Here is a 16,820-nt window from a genome sequence, read left to right on the forward strand (position 1 = left end):
TAATGACTTTGCTGCTCAGCATAACCCTACAAGGAGACAGCTCAGCCAATAAGGATGGAGCGCCAACACACAGACAGCCACTCACAGCCCACTCAGACACAGAGCTCAACTGGCATTAACATCAGCTGTTGCACAGGCTGAGGAGGCTCAGCACAAATACCAGCAGCACACTTCACAGACGTATAGAATGTTTTCATATCCTTAACAAGAGAGCAGTGGTGTTGTCATGACTGGATCGTTACAGTGGGCCTAATAAGTGACCATGAATGTGGTCAAAAATGATATTATGATAGGTTTGTTTGAATTGCAGTAGTCACAAACTACAAGTAGTATAAGGGAAATAAATTATTTGTACAACATAGCTGTGAGACATTTTCATTATACAATTTTGATTACATCTTCAGTAAGAAAGAGAAACAATAACATATTATATTAAACTAAAAAATACATAATTTTACAAAGTCAATTTAAACATTTCAAATGTTTCAATGCGAACATATTCAATTATTCAAGTTATTTGAAATAATGTTTTAATGTATCTATCTTTTTTCTTGAGAACCACTACAAATATCCAGTCACATTACAATATTAACCTTTTGGTTTTTCTGAAAACATTTAATTTTCATTTTGAGTCATTTTATTTCAGTTTAAAAAATACATACCTTCTTTCTAAAAAACACTTTCAGTATGGTAGTAGATTCTTGGCACCTCTTATTTGGACTTGTGTTGGACTCTAGGCCACACCCCCTGGTCCCCCCCAGACTAGGCCTGGGTCTTATTTAAGGGGCTCCTCTCACCCTCAGCTTTTGTCCCAGTGGAAGCATCTGTTTTCAAGTGCACCTTGGTGAGTATTTTTAACAGGCTATTTCACTGAGGAAAATCTAGCATTCCTGTTACTATTTTTTTCAAAGATGCTTGGTTACACATTGGAGTCGTTATACTTGAATGAATTGGTTTTTCGCTTTTGATAATCAAGCGCTATAACTGCTTTTAAGGAGTATTATTTTGGCTTGACTGCAATAGTATTGAGTGAACACCGCGGTTTGAGGATGACTTCCCTGTCATCCTCACAGCACAGCATTGGGAAAACTGAGGGAACAGCATCTGTCTCTGACTTGATATATGGGGGAATTTGATATATTAGTCCACATAATTAATGAACAAGCGTGTGTGAAGTAATTCAATATGAGTGAGTAAAATCACATGGAGCCACTGGGTCAAACAAAACCGATACCTTGTGGCAGGAGTTTGGTACTGGCCTTACTCTGGCTCTTGAACCTGAAATAGCAGGATATCCAAGTATCACTTCTTTCACAGAGTTCAGCACAGGGGAAGATGTAAGGCTTAAAATAGACCCCAGGTCTTACTGTTATGACCCTTTTTGGTGCTACCTCAGCAGCTCTTGAATGTCCCAGGAACAATCATGACTATAGAGATATGGTATCAGTAAGTAAAAGCAAGGCTTGGACCGAAATAGCATTCAGTGGCATGTCTAATTAGCACCCTACAAATAACACTACTGCGCGAGTATCTGCAAGTAATTCCTTAATAATTCCAAATAATGAGGGAGGCTCTTCAAAGGCAGTTGGACAGCAATCAACCCATATATGAATCAGATGGTTGATAATTAAGACATGATTACTCACTTTTCCAGATATGGCAGGACAAATAATGTCATTGATGTTGTAAAGTGTCTTTGATTGTTCTGTCTCTTGCTATACATCCCATGAATTGTAGTTTAGATAGCTGCTCAATTTAATTGAAATCCCTGGCTCATTCCAACACGCTGTCAAATTTCAGACCAACACAGAAAAGCATAATCATGTGTGATGACGATGAGACCACCGCACTTGTGTGTGACAATGGCTCTGGCTTGGTCAAGGCTGGATTTGCTGGAGATGATGCTCCCCGTGCTGTCTTCCCTTCCATAGTTGGAAGGCCCCGCCACCAGGTACATTTTAATCCATCTCTAGCGTTCAGTACATATGTATTGCAAGACATGAAAGTAACACTTCCCTGTTAAACCTGATATATTTTTGAGCATTTTAAATGCATGCTTTATTTTTCCTTTTGTATCCACTTGCATAAAAAATACATTATTTTTCTCCATTTGAACACAGATGAAAAAAACAAAACAAAACTAACTAGAAGTTAGTTTTGTGTAGAACTAGAACTAGAACTAGTTTAGAACTAGAAGAGCCCACAGCAATCGACCCATTATAAATTAATCTCTTTCTTCCTCCCTCAGGGTGTGATGGTGGGTATGGGTCAGAAGGACAGCTATGTAGGTGATGAGGCTCAGAGCAAGAGGGGTATCTTGACCCTGAAGTATCCAATTGAGCATGGCATCATCACCAACTGGGACGATATGGAGAAGGTAAGTGTTGACTCTGATAATCATCAACAATGTTCATAACAAGAAATCCTATGAGAATTCACAGACAGTTCACGCTTTCAAGAGCTCATTTTGTAATTGGAGCTCGGCGCTTGTTTTCTTAGCCCATGGGTGTCTCAACCCAGACATCAACTGTTTTTTTTTCTTGGTCAGATCTGGCACCACACCTTTTACAATGAGCTGCGTGTGGCCCCTGAGGAGCACCCCACCCTTCTCACTGAGGCACCTCTGAACCCCAAGGCCAACAGGGAGAAGATGACTCAGGTACTTTACAATCATTTCCTCTTGGGTTTCTTAATTGTTGTTGGTTCTGTATATACATTTAGAACCCTCTTTTTCTTGCAGATCATGTTTGAGACCTTCAACGTCCCTGCCATGTATGTTGCCATCCAGGCTGTTCTATCCCTATATGCCTCCGGTCGTACCACTGGTTAGTACATTGGATCTCCCGCATTTATCGTGTGCCGAGAGAATAGAATGCAGTCATTTGACAGACGCTTTTATCCATGCCAACTTACACTGAAGACGCCGGGGATTGGACCCAGGACTGCATACATGCTGAGCATGTGCTCTGCCACTGGGCTACAGTACCTATTACAATACTCCAAACTTATACAGTGCCCTAAAATTTTACTGCAAGGGAGGCTGTTTAACATTGGCACTGAGGTTGTCTGGCACTGTTAAATTCCATCTTGTTGTCAGTTAGAGGTGTTAAGTCCCTCCACAGCAAGCACTTTGCACCTAATTGCCAGTAGTGTGACATGTTTATCATGTGACACATACTTGATATGTGAAGACTTTGGCAAACAATACTCACCATCTTGTGCATGCATACCTAACTGGCTATGGTTCTTTCTACTTGCTAAAGGTATTGTGCTGGACTCTGGAGATGGTGTGACTCACAATGTTCCCATCTATGAGGGTTATGCTCTGCCACATGCAATCATGCGTCTTGATCTGGCTGGTCGTGATCTGACTGACTACCTGATGAAGATCCTCACTGAGCGCGGCTACTCCTTTGTCACCACTGGTTAGTCTTTGTCATCATAATTTGCAGTGTCTGTCAAGAGAAGAGCATAAGTGACGTTTCTAAATTTGAACTTTCTGTTCCTTAGCTGAGCGTGAGATTGTGCGTGACATCAAGGAGAAGCTATGCTATGTGGCTCTGGACTTTGAGAATGAGATGGCCACCGCTGCCTCCTCCTCTTCCCTGGAGAAGAGCTATGAGCTGCCAGATGGTCAGGTCATCACTATTGGTAATGAGCGTTTCCGTTGCCCAGAGACCCTGTTCCAGCCCTCTTTCATTGGTGAGTCTGTCTTATTTGTTAATGTTATTTAAGGCGTGCAATGCTTTCCTACCCAACACAAGCACAAAATTCAATATTTGTGTATTTCGATCACCAGGTATGGAGTCTGCTGGTATCCATGAGACTGCCTACAACAGCATCATGAAATGCGACATTGACATTCGTAAGGATCTTTATGCCAATAATGTGCTGTCTGGTGGTACCACCATGTACCCTGGTATTGCTGACCGCATGCAGAAGGAGATTACAGCTCTTGCTCCCAGCACCATGAAGATCAAGGTAGGAATGATACACAAATGTTTTATTGTACTACCTTGAGTTATGGAATGAAAAAACGAATTCTTTCATTGTGCTACTTATTTTCCCAGATCATTGCCCCCCCTGAGAGGAAGTACTCTGTCTGGATCGGTGGCTCTATCCTGGCTTCCCTGTCCACCTTCCAGCAGATGTGGATTAGCAAGCAGGAATACGATGAGGCCGGCCCCTCCATTGTCCACAGGAAATGCTTCTAAATACGGAACCAAATTATTTTAGACATGGATTTTTATGTTGTTGTCTCTTGTATGTGTAAGTATGTGTGTATGTATGTTTGAATGTATGTATGTATGTGTGTGTGTGTGTGTGTATATATATACATATGTGTATGTATGTTCTATTGTAATAAAGATAAGCCCTGGTGAGAGCACTATTTCTACTATTACTGTTTATTGATAGGAAAGGCTACGTACCAATGGCTAAAAAATACTACTCATAACCAGTATTGTTGCTTGAGTAAAAGGAAAATAGACACAGTATAACGTAATTGGTTTCATGTGTCTGACAAGTTTGTATCTGTGCTAACTATTGCTTGAGTCATAATTGATCTAAATCAACTACTACTAAAATCAACTTTGCAACTCTACTAAATCAACTTTGCAAATGAAATTCATCATCTCTTGGACGTAACTTGTGAAAATGTGGCAGGGATTGTTATTTTCCTTCTTTAAATTTACCCTTAGCTCATTAGCACACTCGTATTTTAGGCAAGTAGCTATTTTCACAGAACAGAAGATCTATGGATGCAGCGAGAGAATATATGGATATGGAAAATGAAAGAGAGGCAAGGGTAGAAGAGGTGACTATTGCAGACCACGAAGTAGAACAGGTTAGTAAAAGTGAAGTGAGGAAGGCACTGAAGAGGATGAAGTGTGGAAAGGCAGTGGGTCCTGATGATATACCTGTGGAGGTGAGGAAGTGTCTAGGAGAGGCAGCATTAGAGTTTCTGACTATTTCATTCAACAGGATCTTAGAGAGTGAGAAGATGCCTGTAGAAAGGAGACGAAGTGTGATGGTGCCCATTTTTAAGAATAAGGGGGATGTGCAGAATTGCGGTAACTGTAGAGGGATAAAGTTGATGAGCCATACAATAAAGTAATGGGAAAGAGTAGTGGAAATTAGACTGAAACTAGACTGAGAGCAGAAGTTAGCATTTGTCAACATCAGTATGATTTCATGCCTAGAAAGAGTACTAGAGATGCAGTATTTGCTTTGAGAATACTAATAGAAAAGTACAGAGAAGGTCAGAGGGAGCTGCATTGTGTTTCTATAGACCTAGAAAAGCACATGACAGGGTGCCAAGAGAGGAACTCTGGTATTAAATGAGGAATTCTGGAGTGGCGGAGAAGTATGTTAGACTGGTGCAGAACAGCCAGCTGGTGTATGCCAGCTGTGAGACAGTGGTGCGGCCTGCTGTAAGGGTAACGGAGAAGTTCAAGGTGGAGGTGGGACTCCACCAGGGATCAGCTCTGAACCCCCTTCTTGTTTGCAGTGGTGATGGACAGGCTGGCAGATGAGGTGAGACAGGAATGTCCTTGGACCATGATGTTTGCAGATGACACTGTGATCTGTAGTGAAAGCAGAGAACAGGTTGAGGAAAATCTAGAGAGGAGGAGGTATGCGCTGGAAAGGAGAGGAATGAAAGTTAGACACAGCAAGACAGAGTATACAAGTATGTGTGTAAATGAGAGGAGCTCACGTAGAACGGTGAGGCTCCAGGTAGTGAAGATCAAGAAGTTGTAGGATTTCAGGTACTTGGGGTCAACAGTCCAGAGCAACGGAGAGTGTGGAACGGGTTCAAGCAGGTTGGAATGGGTGGAGAAAAAGTGTCAAGGATACTATGCGATAGAAGACTATCAGCCAGAATGAAAGGAACAAGACAGTGTTTAAGGTGTGCAAGATAGTGGTGAGACCAGCGATGATGCGTGGCCTACAAACAATGATGAAAAGACCAGGGAGAGCTAAAGGTTGTAGAGATGAAGACGCTAAGGTTCTCTTTGGATGTGATCAGGATGGATAAGATCGGGAATGAGTCTATCAGAGGAACATCACATGTAAGAGTTTTTGGAGAGAAGGTCAGGGAGGCCAGACTGAGACGGTTCGGTCATGTGCAAAGGAGGGATATATTAGTAGACGGATGCTGGAATTGGAGCTGCCAGGCAGGAGGTCTTGAGGAAGACCAAAGAGAAAATTTATGGATGTAGCGAGAGGATATGAAGGCAGTTAGTGTGATGATACAGAGAATAGGGTTTGATGGAGAAGGTTGAGTCGCTGCGGTGACTCCAGAAGGGAAAAGCCGAAAGGAGAAGAAGAACTATTTTTCACAGAACGCTTCAGATAGACGAAGATATTAAGTCGACTTCCTTAACACTGGGGTTGAGTAATTTGAGCTTGTCATCATCAGGTTATCACCGGCTTTGATACACCATATGATAATGCGACAATTTCATATCTTGGCGCTTGGAAGGCTGAGCACAAGCACGGGATGTTCTTCCTGCATCAACAAAAGTGTGCGGTTGTAAGATCACCAGCTCAGCTCAGTTGTGTGCTGGATGTATAGATGCGGGTTTGTGCAGGCAGGAGAGCAAGAGACAGCCCCTCCCGGGGTGCATTCCTCACGCTTAAAGCGTAAGCTCCGCCTTGTGAGGCTGCCCTGTTGAATACATCAAACACACTTGTTAACAGTTTTCGAACCGCTTCCAGCCAATTAGAGCGTGTAACGTCAACAGCGCCGCTGTTTGAATGCTCTGCGGAAACAGAAGCGACAGAGTGGCCGGTAGACCCGTAGGTACAATGCGCTTAGCTCGAGTCAAGATTTTTTTGGATTTATTAATGCCACATTCATCGAGGACATGTACGTTGTAAGTGTAGGTTGTAGGATGTTGAACACCAATGTTGTTATTTGTTAGTGTTTCTCGACGGCTCGCTCCACGTAGTTAGCAAAGTATTCTGTTGCAGAAACATGAAAAGCTAGCAATTTGGTACGCCGTACGAAACCGAGCATTGTATTATAAAATTCCTAAAACACAAGGCTCCTGTTAAATTTACAGTTGATGCTATTTTTTATCGAAGCACTTTTTGCTATTAGAATGTACGATAGAATTTCAGACGTTTGACGAAATACGGAAATATTTGACTGGGGGACGTGCCAAGATAGTGCCTACCTCGCCCCGTTGCGTATTTGCTGTGGAAAGTAAAGAGTAAAACTTTCACAAGTTCAGTTTGGATCAAAACATGCTGGAGAAGAGTGCAGAATGAAAGTGCTGGAAGGAAGCGTGTCTCGTTTAGTGGCTGTTCAACACCTCCGCTCAGCCCATGGCATCAAGACAAAGAACTGGAACAAAAACAAAGCCAGCAGTTCCAAGTCAACAACAAACAGTTCGGCAAGTCTTAAGAAATGTTCTTTTTGTTTGTTCTGTTTTGTATGATTCGATGTCACTTCGGATAAAAACGACCGCAATAGCGTGGCAGTTGGACTATATAAAGCAATTTGCTTTTTTTGTAATATAGTCGTCAGTCACGGAAGATGCTTCGTTTGGTTTTTTGTGGTTATCGACACCTCCGTTTCAAGGTCTTGTCACTCGAGATTTACTCACGGGATGTTACTGTGCTTAACGCTTCTGCCTCTTCAAGTCAGTCTAAACTCCCACAAATGTGTTTTGTGCCTTCAAATGAGGGAATACATGGAGTATTGAAGTCACTAGCTAAAATTAATTCAAGTATACATAATTTACTCCAGAGTAGCTGGCACAGTTGTTTTGTTGTTTATTTGCATTGTATTGATTTCATTTAGTGTTATCCCAGGCTTAGGAAAATATTGCTGCCTTGCATAAAAAACAATTTTGTGTCTACCAGAGGTCTTTCTGCTGGGTTGATATTGTATTGTGATGTAGACACTTTAAACAAAGCCTGTGTGTAATACTTATATGTTCTTTTAACTTAGGGGTTAAGGATTTAGTGAATGCATACAACTCCTCATCATTCAATTGCAGAAATTTAATCCAAACATTTCAGCAGATATCATAATAATGCTTAAACAGAAGTTAAACATAAGATATATCAATAGATGGTTGACTCGTAATTGGTGTCTTGATCCAGACTAAGGTTTTCGCTGTCCCCCTGGAGAGTTTACCAATCTATAATATGGAATGTGGGAGTGTCCCAAGGTATGTAGATTTTCTTACCTTTTATATTGTGTGTTAAGTTCTTCATTTTTAATTGGTACCATTAGTAGGTTGTTTCTTGTAAACATTCAGTTAATACTATGTTGAAATTTCCCCACTTTTCTAGGTTTTTGGTTGATGCATGTATGAGGCTGCTTGCGCATATCGACACAGAGGGGCTCTTCAGGAAATCAGGATCTGTTGTTCGCCTGAAAGCACTCAGGGTGAGTGATAGTTGAAGCTGGCCTTGCCTTCATTGTGCGACCACGACTCCAGGAATGTCTTGTGAAACAGAACTGTGTTTTGTCTGTCAGGCAAAACTGGATTTGGGTGAAGAGTGCCTGTCAGCTGCACAGCCTTGTGATGTGGCCAGCCTAGTAAAGCAGTTCTTCAGAGATTTGCCAGAGCCTGTGTTCCCGTTAGAGCTCCAAGAGGCATTTCTCAAGGCCCAACAGCTTCCCACTGAGGAAGACAGGACCTCTGCCACAATGCTTCTGTCTTGTGTCCTGCCTGACAGAAACATAAGCCTCCTACGTCACTTTTTTGACTTCCTTCAAAATGTTTCCAAGAGGTGCTGAAAATCTACTGATATTTAAAAAAAAAGAATCCTGTTCTATGTGAAATCACCCTTGTGATCATAGATTAATTGACTGCTTTTGCCTTTATGCAGTTGTACTAAAGAGCTGTTCTTTTCCTGTTCCTCCTTGCAGGAGTGCACAAAATAAGATGGATATCAGTAACTTGTCTGTTATCTTGGCTCCCAATCTGCTCCATTTTGGAGAAGGTGTCGAAAAGATGAATGCCAACACAGAGAAGCGTCTGAAACTTCAGGCAGCAGTAATACACTGCTTCATAGAGCATGCCCATGACTTTGGTATGACTTGAATCAGCTCACCCATAAATAATGCCTGTTATTCCTACAAACTTTTAAAAAAAACCTACAATGTTTGTTGTTTTCACTGCATGTGACAGGTGTGTTGCCACAGTTCCTCAAAGAAAAGGTTCTAGCCATGATGGGCTGCGAGGCAGGAGCTGTGTCTCCTAGTAACGTGGAAGTTGAGGAGTTGGCCTCAAACTCCCGGATGAAGAAACAAAGACGTAGCTTTGGCGGTAAGACAAAACAATCCCAACCACATTTTATGGTAACTTTGGCATGAACTTCTCAGAATAGATGTATTGGTCTCATTGAGTTGTAGTTTAGCTTTGTGTTATATTCATATTCATATATTGTGTAAAATATGTAGCACATTTGTTTAAATCTACTATTTTACATAAATTAGATCTTTGTTTGGTAATCGTAGGGGGGAAACACTGTCATTACATCATTGTTAATATTGCTTTAATAATAGTTCAGCAGTGTTGCAGACTGGAGAGATGCTGAATGAGGCACCGACAGGTTTGTCAGAGGTTGCTACAGATGTTTAGCTTTCATGATTTTAACAGGAAAGTGAATGAAGCATCATGTTGCATATTGCATGTTCCTCCCCAGCCATTACATTACTCTTCTCTTTTTTGGGCTTTATACAGTATAACAGACATTTAAGTAGAATTTCTTTTTATTTATCCAAACCAATATATATATTTTTTTACCTTTTTTAAATCTGTTTAGAATGTACAAAGAACTTCCCCCAGCATTTTTTTTTTTAATTAATTTTCTCTTTTTAGAATATGTGACTCCTCACAGCTGGATCAACTGTCATTACTTACAAATCTTCAAAGCAATTGGTCGATCTAACTTACAATTCTAGTTTACTACTCAACTGGACTTTAGTGGCTTTTTGACTGAAGTATTACATGGTTTTAGTCAAGAAGTCATTTGCATTTGTCATTTGTCCCACATTTCAGATATGGTCAATTGTGCTCTGAATAGACTAAAAACAAATAGAACACCAACAAAAGCCCCCCAAACAGAGAGTCTTGGTAGGTATTGTAGGCAGATGAGGATACATTGCCTGCCATGAAGCATGACTTTTTTTAATATAAATGCTGAACACACTGATTGTAAAGCAAAAAATCAATCTTGATTGAAGCTGGTTGATTTAGCCTAAATTATAATTTACTATTGAACAATGTGGGCTTGCACAGTGGCGCAGGTTAGTGCTTCCTCCTCATCGCACAACATTAATAATTATAATTATCCTTTATTGATTACTGTGGGAAGATTCCTACTCTGCAATTAACCCATCATGGATGAGCAGTGGGCATGCCGTCAGCCGCAACAGGGGAGCAGTTAGGGGTTCAGTGTCTTGCTCAGCAACACTTCAACACACTAGGAGGAGCCGTGAATCAAAACAGGAATGTTTGATTCCAGAGACGACTGTGCTACCTCCTGCGCCACACTGCCCCCAAACAATACAATGTTTTATAACAATGTTTTTAGCTTCTTCTTCTTCTTCTTTGCCGATCTGTCATTTGCATGAGCGGTCTATTACAAAGGCTTATTTCACTTATGTTTGCAGATCTTAACAATCATAGAAAATGTTTAAGAGATAAATGTTCTCATTCTACTCTGATTTTTGCCAGTGTTTTCTTCTGCCACCCCTGTGATCGCCACACCATCTTCCAAACGAAAATTTCCTCTGGAATCTGGTCACTCATTTGGATTCTCAAACAAGAAACGTACATCTGTGAAAAAGAACCTTGGGATAGAATTACTTCCAACATCCCTGTTCAGTGGGACCTCTACTCCTGGATCAGGTATCTAATTGTTGATCAAATAAACAACTTCTATACTGTTTTCAAAGATGTAATTGTTGGTCTTTTCCCTGACTTTTTTTTTTTTTTCACAATCTAGCTCATAGTGCCTCAGGGCTCTTGGATTCTTCGCAAATCACCCTGTCTTCAATGGGCAGGTCAAGACGGCAGTCAGCTACCTCTGCAAGGAGAAAGAGCCGACGATTTAGCAACCGACGTACGGTGCATAGGTATGCCTGTCTTTTTAATTACAGTAATTCAAAATTCAAAATTGTAATTGTTTTAGAACTTGAAGCCCAGAGCTTCATAGCCCCTGATAAGTGATAAACACACTGATAATGTGTGTTTTTAATATGCTTCTCAGAGTGGAATCTGGAAAAGCTGGCTGCTTTTCACCCACCGTCTCCAAAAAAGAAGCACTACACAAGTCTTTGCGGCTACGTTTTAGCCTTGGGAAGAGCCACAAAGATGCTGTAAGTGAAGTCCTCCAATAAACTTCTGTGATGAAACTTTTTGCTCAAGGAAAACACTTCCCTTAATATCAGCTCACAAGAGCACTACACTTAGCTACTGCCTTTCGCCCAAGTTTAATTCAAGTATCTGCAGATCAAGTCAGAGCTGATTCAAGTGGTTCAAGTGTTGCCTTGAGCGCAGGACATCTATTCATCCATTATCTACCGCTTATCCTGCACTCAGGGTCGCGGGGATGCCATAGCCTATCCCGGCTGTCATAGGGTGAGAGGTGGAGTACACCCTCAACCGGTCGTCATTTTAATGCAGACCCCAGGACATGTCAGTGCCCATTGATTCAGATTAAAAATCTGATGATGATAAAATTGAGCAAAACGGTAGTTGTCAGATAGTCCTATCTTTTAAAGTATCAAATAAGAACAGCCTGTTTCTCAAAAATTTGATGAAACTTGAGAAGACAAGTCATGGAATATTGTGAAGAGTAGGAAGTTATTTTTTTCACGAGGTAAGTAATTTATACACCATTAAGGTTTACAGAAATATTAGAAGATGAATGAGTCAGTCAACCACAGGGCTGCAGTTTGCGCGGTTAATTGTATCAAAACCAGATATTTGAAGATGGGGTGTGATGTTTACTTCAAGTGTTGTTACAGCACAAAAGCACTTTTTCAAGTTTAAGTTATGGTTTGGAGGAAGCCATTTGAAAATGGCAACAGTATTTGTTATTGGTGTCAAATAAATATGCTGTGTGTATGAATTATGAACGCTCTGAGTTCACATTTTCTACTTGGGTGTTTGTCAATCTTCAAAAAAACTAAATTGAAATGTTATGTAAACAAGATAATTTGTCCAAAAAGAGAACCTTAGAAGCTATTGTGTGCATCTGTCACATGTCAGACTCCTTTGAGGGGATATAAAAAAATTTGGCAAGAACAAGCTAGAACACAACCTATGCAAGTTGACTTAAAAATGTCAGCCTGCATCTAAATCTTACACAAACTATACTGCCTATACTTCACTGTCGAAGTGTGATTCAGCCCCCCGTTACAGCAAACCTTATCTATTAATGCATTTCATTTGTTCTCACATTTTCTCCCAGGCTCTTTACATTGCCTTTTGTTTTTATTTTAATTAAGGACAGTAACACCAAGATATTGACCTATGTACTTACTCAGACATGCATGTTTAGTATGTGTCCTTTTTGGAATGCCTTTGCACTTTGAATGTTAAAGAAGATAAGTTTCGCTCTTACTTGTGTGTTGAAGAGTGGTAGTTTTTACACCCAGCCTCTAATAAATACATTATTCTATCTGCTTGGCTGACATATTTGACAAACAAAGCAAAATATAATGTATTGTGCTGGTATTTTGGGTTTGCCATTGGCTATTATGGATATTGATGACACAAAGTCTACTATTCTGTGGAGGTTCTCAGTCATCCTGGTCATGGTGAATTATTGTTGAAATCTTGTCTTGACAACTGGTCTTGAAGAGCTGAAGAAGCCTCTCAGATGAGGGGTGAAACATCTTCATGTGAAGAAATTCAAGCCCAGTTGTCAGGACAAGAAGATTTTGACGAAAATCCACTATGTGTGTAATCGTGCTTTTAATTAAAAGTTAAAGATCGGCAAATCCAATATCTTTTTTCCTTAATGGTTTTCCTGTGACAAACTAACTACAAAATAATAAACAAATACTTGTTTGGGGTGACATTTGGTGTTTCTTTTTCAACAAAATAATACCATGCCTTCATCCTCTGTGATGCCTCTATCATTGTTGATTTCTCATTCCATGATGCTGGTGAAGGGTTCTGAGTCCATTGGCTGGCGACTTGCCACCCAGGAGAGCACCACCAGTTTTCAATTCACCAAAGAGACAGAGTTCACTCCATCAGCTCAGCACCGAAACACTGACTCCAAGAGTGAGTACTAACTGTAGAAAATCATAACACCTCTCCAATGATTCAGAATTACAACTTAAGTTTACATCTTCAATGTAATGTTCCTAATGTAGCCTGGCCAGTCTGAACACTGCCACTCTCATGTTTTCAGGTTCTAAGTACATGAGCAAGTCTGAGGACAACTTGTTGACCCCCAAGTGTGAGTCACATGCTCTCCAGACCTCTTGGAGTAGGGAGAGCCCGGAAGGACTTCCAATGTCTGGTGGTGGATCCTTCACAGACATGCCAATGAACAAGTGCCTCAAGAGCAACTACAAGTCTGAGCCTGTGATAGTCCTATCCAAACCATCCGCAACATCGATCCTTCCCAAGAATCTCTGTTGTGGTTCTAGTGCTGAAAGCCTTGAAAGTGAGAGGTCCTTCATGTTGGCCCAGAGCCAAGTCACACCCACTCTTGTGAAAATCTCCAAAGCTTTCACAGCATCAGGCAGTGATATCCAGACTGCCCTTAAAGATGCCTCTGCTGGAGCTACTTTGACACAACATTCAGAGAGCATTCTGCCCCCTCCGCCAAAAGTAGCCACAGTCCAAGCGCTGTCTGTGAACGCGGATGCCTCCATCGTCTCGATTCAGCCGAGTCCTGTGATCAAAGAACAGAGTATCAAATTTTGCAAGATTGATATTGCTTCTTTCTCACCTTTGCATATTGATAGTGTGAGTTTTGAGTCTTCTGTGACTTGTAGTCCAACAGTCAGGGTAAATACAAGCGCTCTCTGTGTTGCTCCATTTTATAACCGTAACAGCTTGGTTCTGCAAGACAGTGAGGAGGCTGAGCAGGTGAACTGCAGCAGACTGATCGATGCATTGGACATTCAGAGTTCTGCTCACTTTGAGATGGGTGTCCTGTCTGGTTTGCAGTCAACACCTTTGAAATCATGTCTTCAACTCAAAGAGCAGCTGGGTACACCCAGTGTCGAAAATGCTATCAGTTTAGTTCAGGACAAGAGTGCACTCTCTCCAGAGACCACCACCCAAGTCCACAACCTGGATCCACTCTTACCACACAACTCCCAAACCAAAGAGGCAAGGGTGGCAGATCACATTCGACACTTTAACAGGCTCACTCTTTGTTCTCCTAAAAGATCTAAAACCCACGAAGTCAGAGCACCACTCAAATTCCAACGCACTCCTGTACAGCAGACTATCTGTAGGATCAATTCTCTTCTCGGGATGGAAAAGAAGCCCACAAAACATTCCGAGTGCTCATCCAGCCAGAGCACTCAAATGGCGAAATCAGTGACCTTGGAGAGCAGACTCTCTTCTCACCATAACCGTCTTCCCACCCAGAAAGAGGCTCAAGTGGGACTGTTAAACAGTATTTGTTCCAAAAAGAAACCAGTCCCGGTCCCACCTAAAAAAAAAGACACTGTGTCCTATAAGCCAGCAGCCTGTGCTCTGGGTGATGTGACCAACAGGGTCCAGTCGAAGACCAAAATGGAATCGTCTCTGTCTGAGCCGTCAGCAACTCCAAAGCCTCTCACGCAACAGGGAGCAGAGAAGGACGTGCCACATTACCGAGGCTCACCGAGAAACCCTCTTACACAAGGATGCCTAATGTCTGTCACAAAGCCTGTCAATTTATAGTCCATTCAGCCTCATGGCCGCTGACTTCGTAGACATTTGTCTGATTAAAAACACTAAAATATTTTTGGTGTGTGTACTGCAGAGGGCGGGGGGTTAATTTACTTGCTACAGAAACTGCAGCTTCTGATGTTATTGCTTTTTAAGTGAGATCCTCACATGCTTTACATTTGTCGCAGTTTTCCAATTTAGATAATACCAATAGTAAATAATGTTGGAGATGAGATGTCAGGTAGCATTGAGATTGCAGGTGGCCAAACTATTACTAAAGATGGGGTTGTTCCTTTTTTAAATGACTTCTTTTTTAAGAGCAGAAAAAAATGCACCTTTTAGTTGGATTTATTAAAAAAAAGGAACTTTCTGCTGCTGGTGTCTCATCAACCTGCATGGAAAAGAAATACTATTGTTTTTTTTTTGTTTGTTTGTTTTTAGCTTTAAAGCACATATTCATTAGCTCTCATCTTATATTTTTTACTGTACTCATGGACAGCCACAGGGCGGCACTGTAGAGACAATTGTTGCCAGTTTTCTCCCAAGCAACTGCTGTTTAACCTCCTGAGTGCTTAGATCTATACTGCAGAGGGTGGGGTTTAATTTATTTGCTACAGAAACTGCTGCTTCTAATGTGCCTTTTAAGTGAGATCATCACATGCTTTACAATTATTGCAGTTTTCCAAGTAGATGAGACATCAACCAGCATTTAGATTTTAGGTGGTGGCCAAGCAATTTCATATGACCCATATGACTAGAACTATAGATCCAGTCTTCAATAGTAATAATTTATGAATTTGTTATGTCAACTCAATGTTAATGTAAGGAATGTTTATTAAGGATGAGGGGGTGTTCCATTTGTAAATATCTTTATTTTTGGTAGGATTTAAGAAAAAAAAACTTTCAATGCTGGTGTTTCGTCAATCTGTAAGGAAAATAAATACTATTCTTTTTTTTTTGTCAAGTCAAACCGCATGTTCATCAGCACTACACATCTTTAGTTGTCACTGAAACATGGATTTCCACAAGGGGGCGATGTAGAGTCGAGTGTTGCAGTTCTCTCTGAGGCTGTTAACTTGTACTATCTAAAAGATGTTTCCAGTAAGGGACTTATTTTAGGGGTTTGCAAAGATCAGCAGAGCTGTACCTGAATATTTCTACTACTTTAACTACTCGTGGCTGGAGCTGTGTGGACTTGGTATCTTACATTTTTTACTCCACCGGTGCATCATTCATGACTGCAAATGACTGCTACCAGGCTATAGTGGTGTTGATGGAGGTTGATCCTGTTGTAAAATGATGTATTTTATTAAAAAAAGATAATCACCTGTCTGACTATTTTTGATAAACAAGATGAGTTGTATTCTCAGAAACTCATTTAAACATGGATCTTAAGAAATAAGTTTTAAGAGATATGTGTGTCTATAAGAGTTTTGTGTGTGGAGCTAGAGACCTCTGGAATACATTTGACTTGACACTTTTTATTCAAAATGGCTAGAACAGTCATTGGATGAAGTTTTCAATGGGAAAGTCAAATTAGGGTTCACATTTTCAATAAGGCCCTACGATTTACTGACGACCAGTCCAGGGTGTACCCCGCCTCTAGCCCGATGACAGCTGGCATAGTGTCAAGCATCCCCCGTGACCCTGAGTGCAGGATAAGCAGCAGAAGGTTGATCGATGGATGAATGGATTTTCAGTACGATCAACAGACTGTTTTCATTTTTAAAACTGAAAGGAACATTTCTTGGAAAAACTGCTCAAAACGAACCCTTTGGGTTATCTTGTGTAACCAGCCCATGATTCCTGGAAAGTGTTTTTTTTTAAGTGCAATTTTTTTTTTGCCCTTACAGTGTCACAAGAAAATATCCACTAAGTCTTATTCTGTTTGAGAGAAAGCAGACCCCTTTTGAATGGACATCTCCCCAAAATTTAGCAAATCAC

At 40.9% G+C, this 16,820-nt stretch overlaps 2 protein-coding genes across 2 annotated transcripts; both read left to right on the plus strand.

Annotated features, from left to right (window-relative positions):
* Window positions 1-709: 709 nt before the first annotated feature.
* Window positions 710-4,387, plus strand: actc1b (actin alpha cardiac muscle 1b). Its single transcript, XM_086148903.1, has 9 exons — window positions 710-844; window positions 1,801-1,951; window positions 2,249-2,377; window positions 2,549-2,659; window positions 2,741-2,825; window positions 3,264-3,425; window positions 3,511-3,702; window positions 3,800-3,981; window positions 4,071-4,387. The coding sequence occupies exons 2-9, from the start codon at window positions 1,823-1,825 to the stop codon at window positions 4,212-4,214; spliced, it is 1,134 nt and encodes a 377-aa protein (XP_086005029.1). The 5' UTR covers window positions 710-844; window positions 1,801-1,822; the 3' UTR covers window positions 4,215-4,387.
* A 2,575-nt stretch (window positions 4,388-6,962) lies between these two features.
* arhgap11a (Rho GTPase activating protein 11A) lies at window positions 6,963-16,176 on the plus strand. The gene is made up of 11 exons (XM_086148880.1): window positions 6,963-7,400; window positions 8,116-8,183; window positions 8,308-8,404; window positions 8,495-8,751; window positions 8,891-9,054; window positions 9,153-9,290; window positions 10,704-10,877; window positions 10,975-11,104; window positions 11,239-11,347; window positions 13,151-13,265; window positions 13,396-16,176. Exons 1-11 carry the CDS (start codon window positions 7,272-7,274, stop codon window positions 14,886-14,888), a joined length of 2,874 nt encoding a protein of 957 aa, XP_086005006.1. The 5' UTR covers window positions 6,963-7,271; the 3' UTR covers window positions 14,889-16,176.
* The last annotated feature ends 644 nt before the right edge of the window (window positions 16,177-16,820 follow it).

This window comes from Fistularia commersonii, chromosome 1 (genome assembly GCF_037954325.1).
Source record: "Fistularia commersonii isolate RoL2024-O1a breed Wild chromosome 1, RoL_Fcom_v1.0, whole genome shotgun sequence".
Classification (NCBI taxonomy): Eukaryota; Metazoa; Chordata; class Actinopteri; order Syngnathiformes; family Fistulariidae; genus Fistularia; species Fistularia commersonii.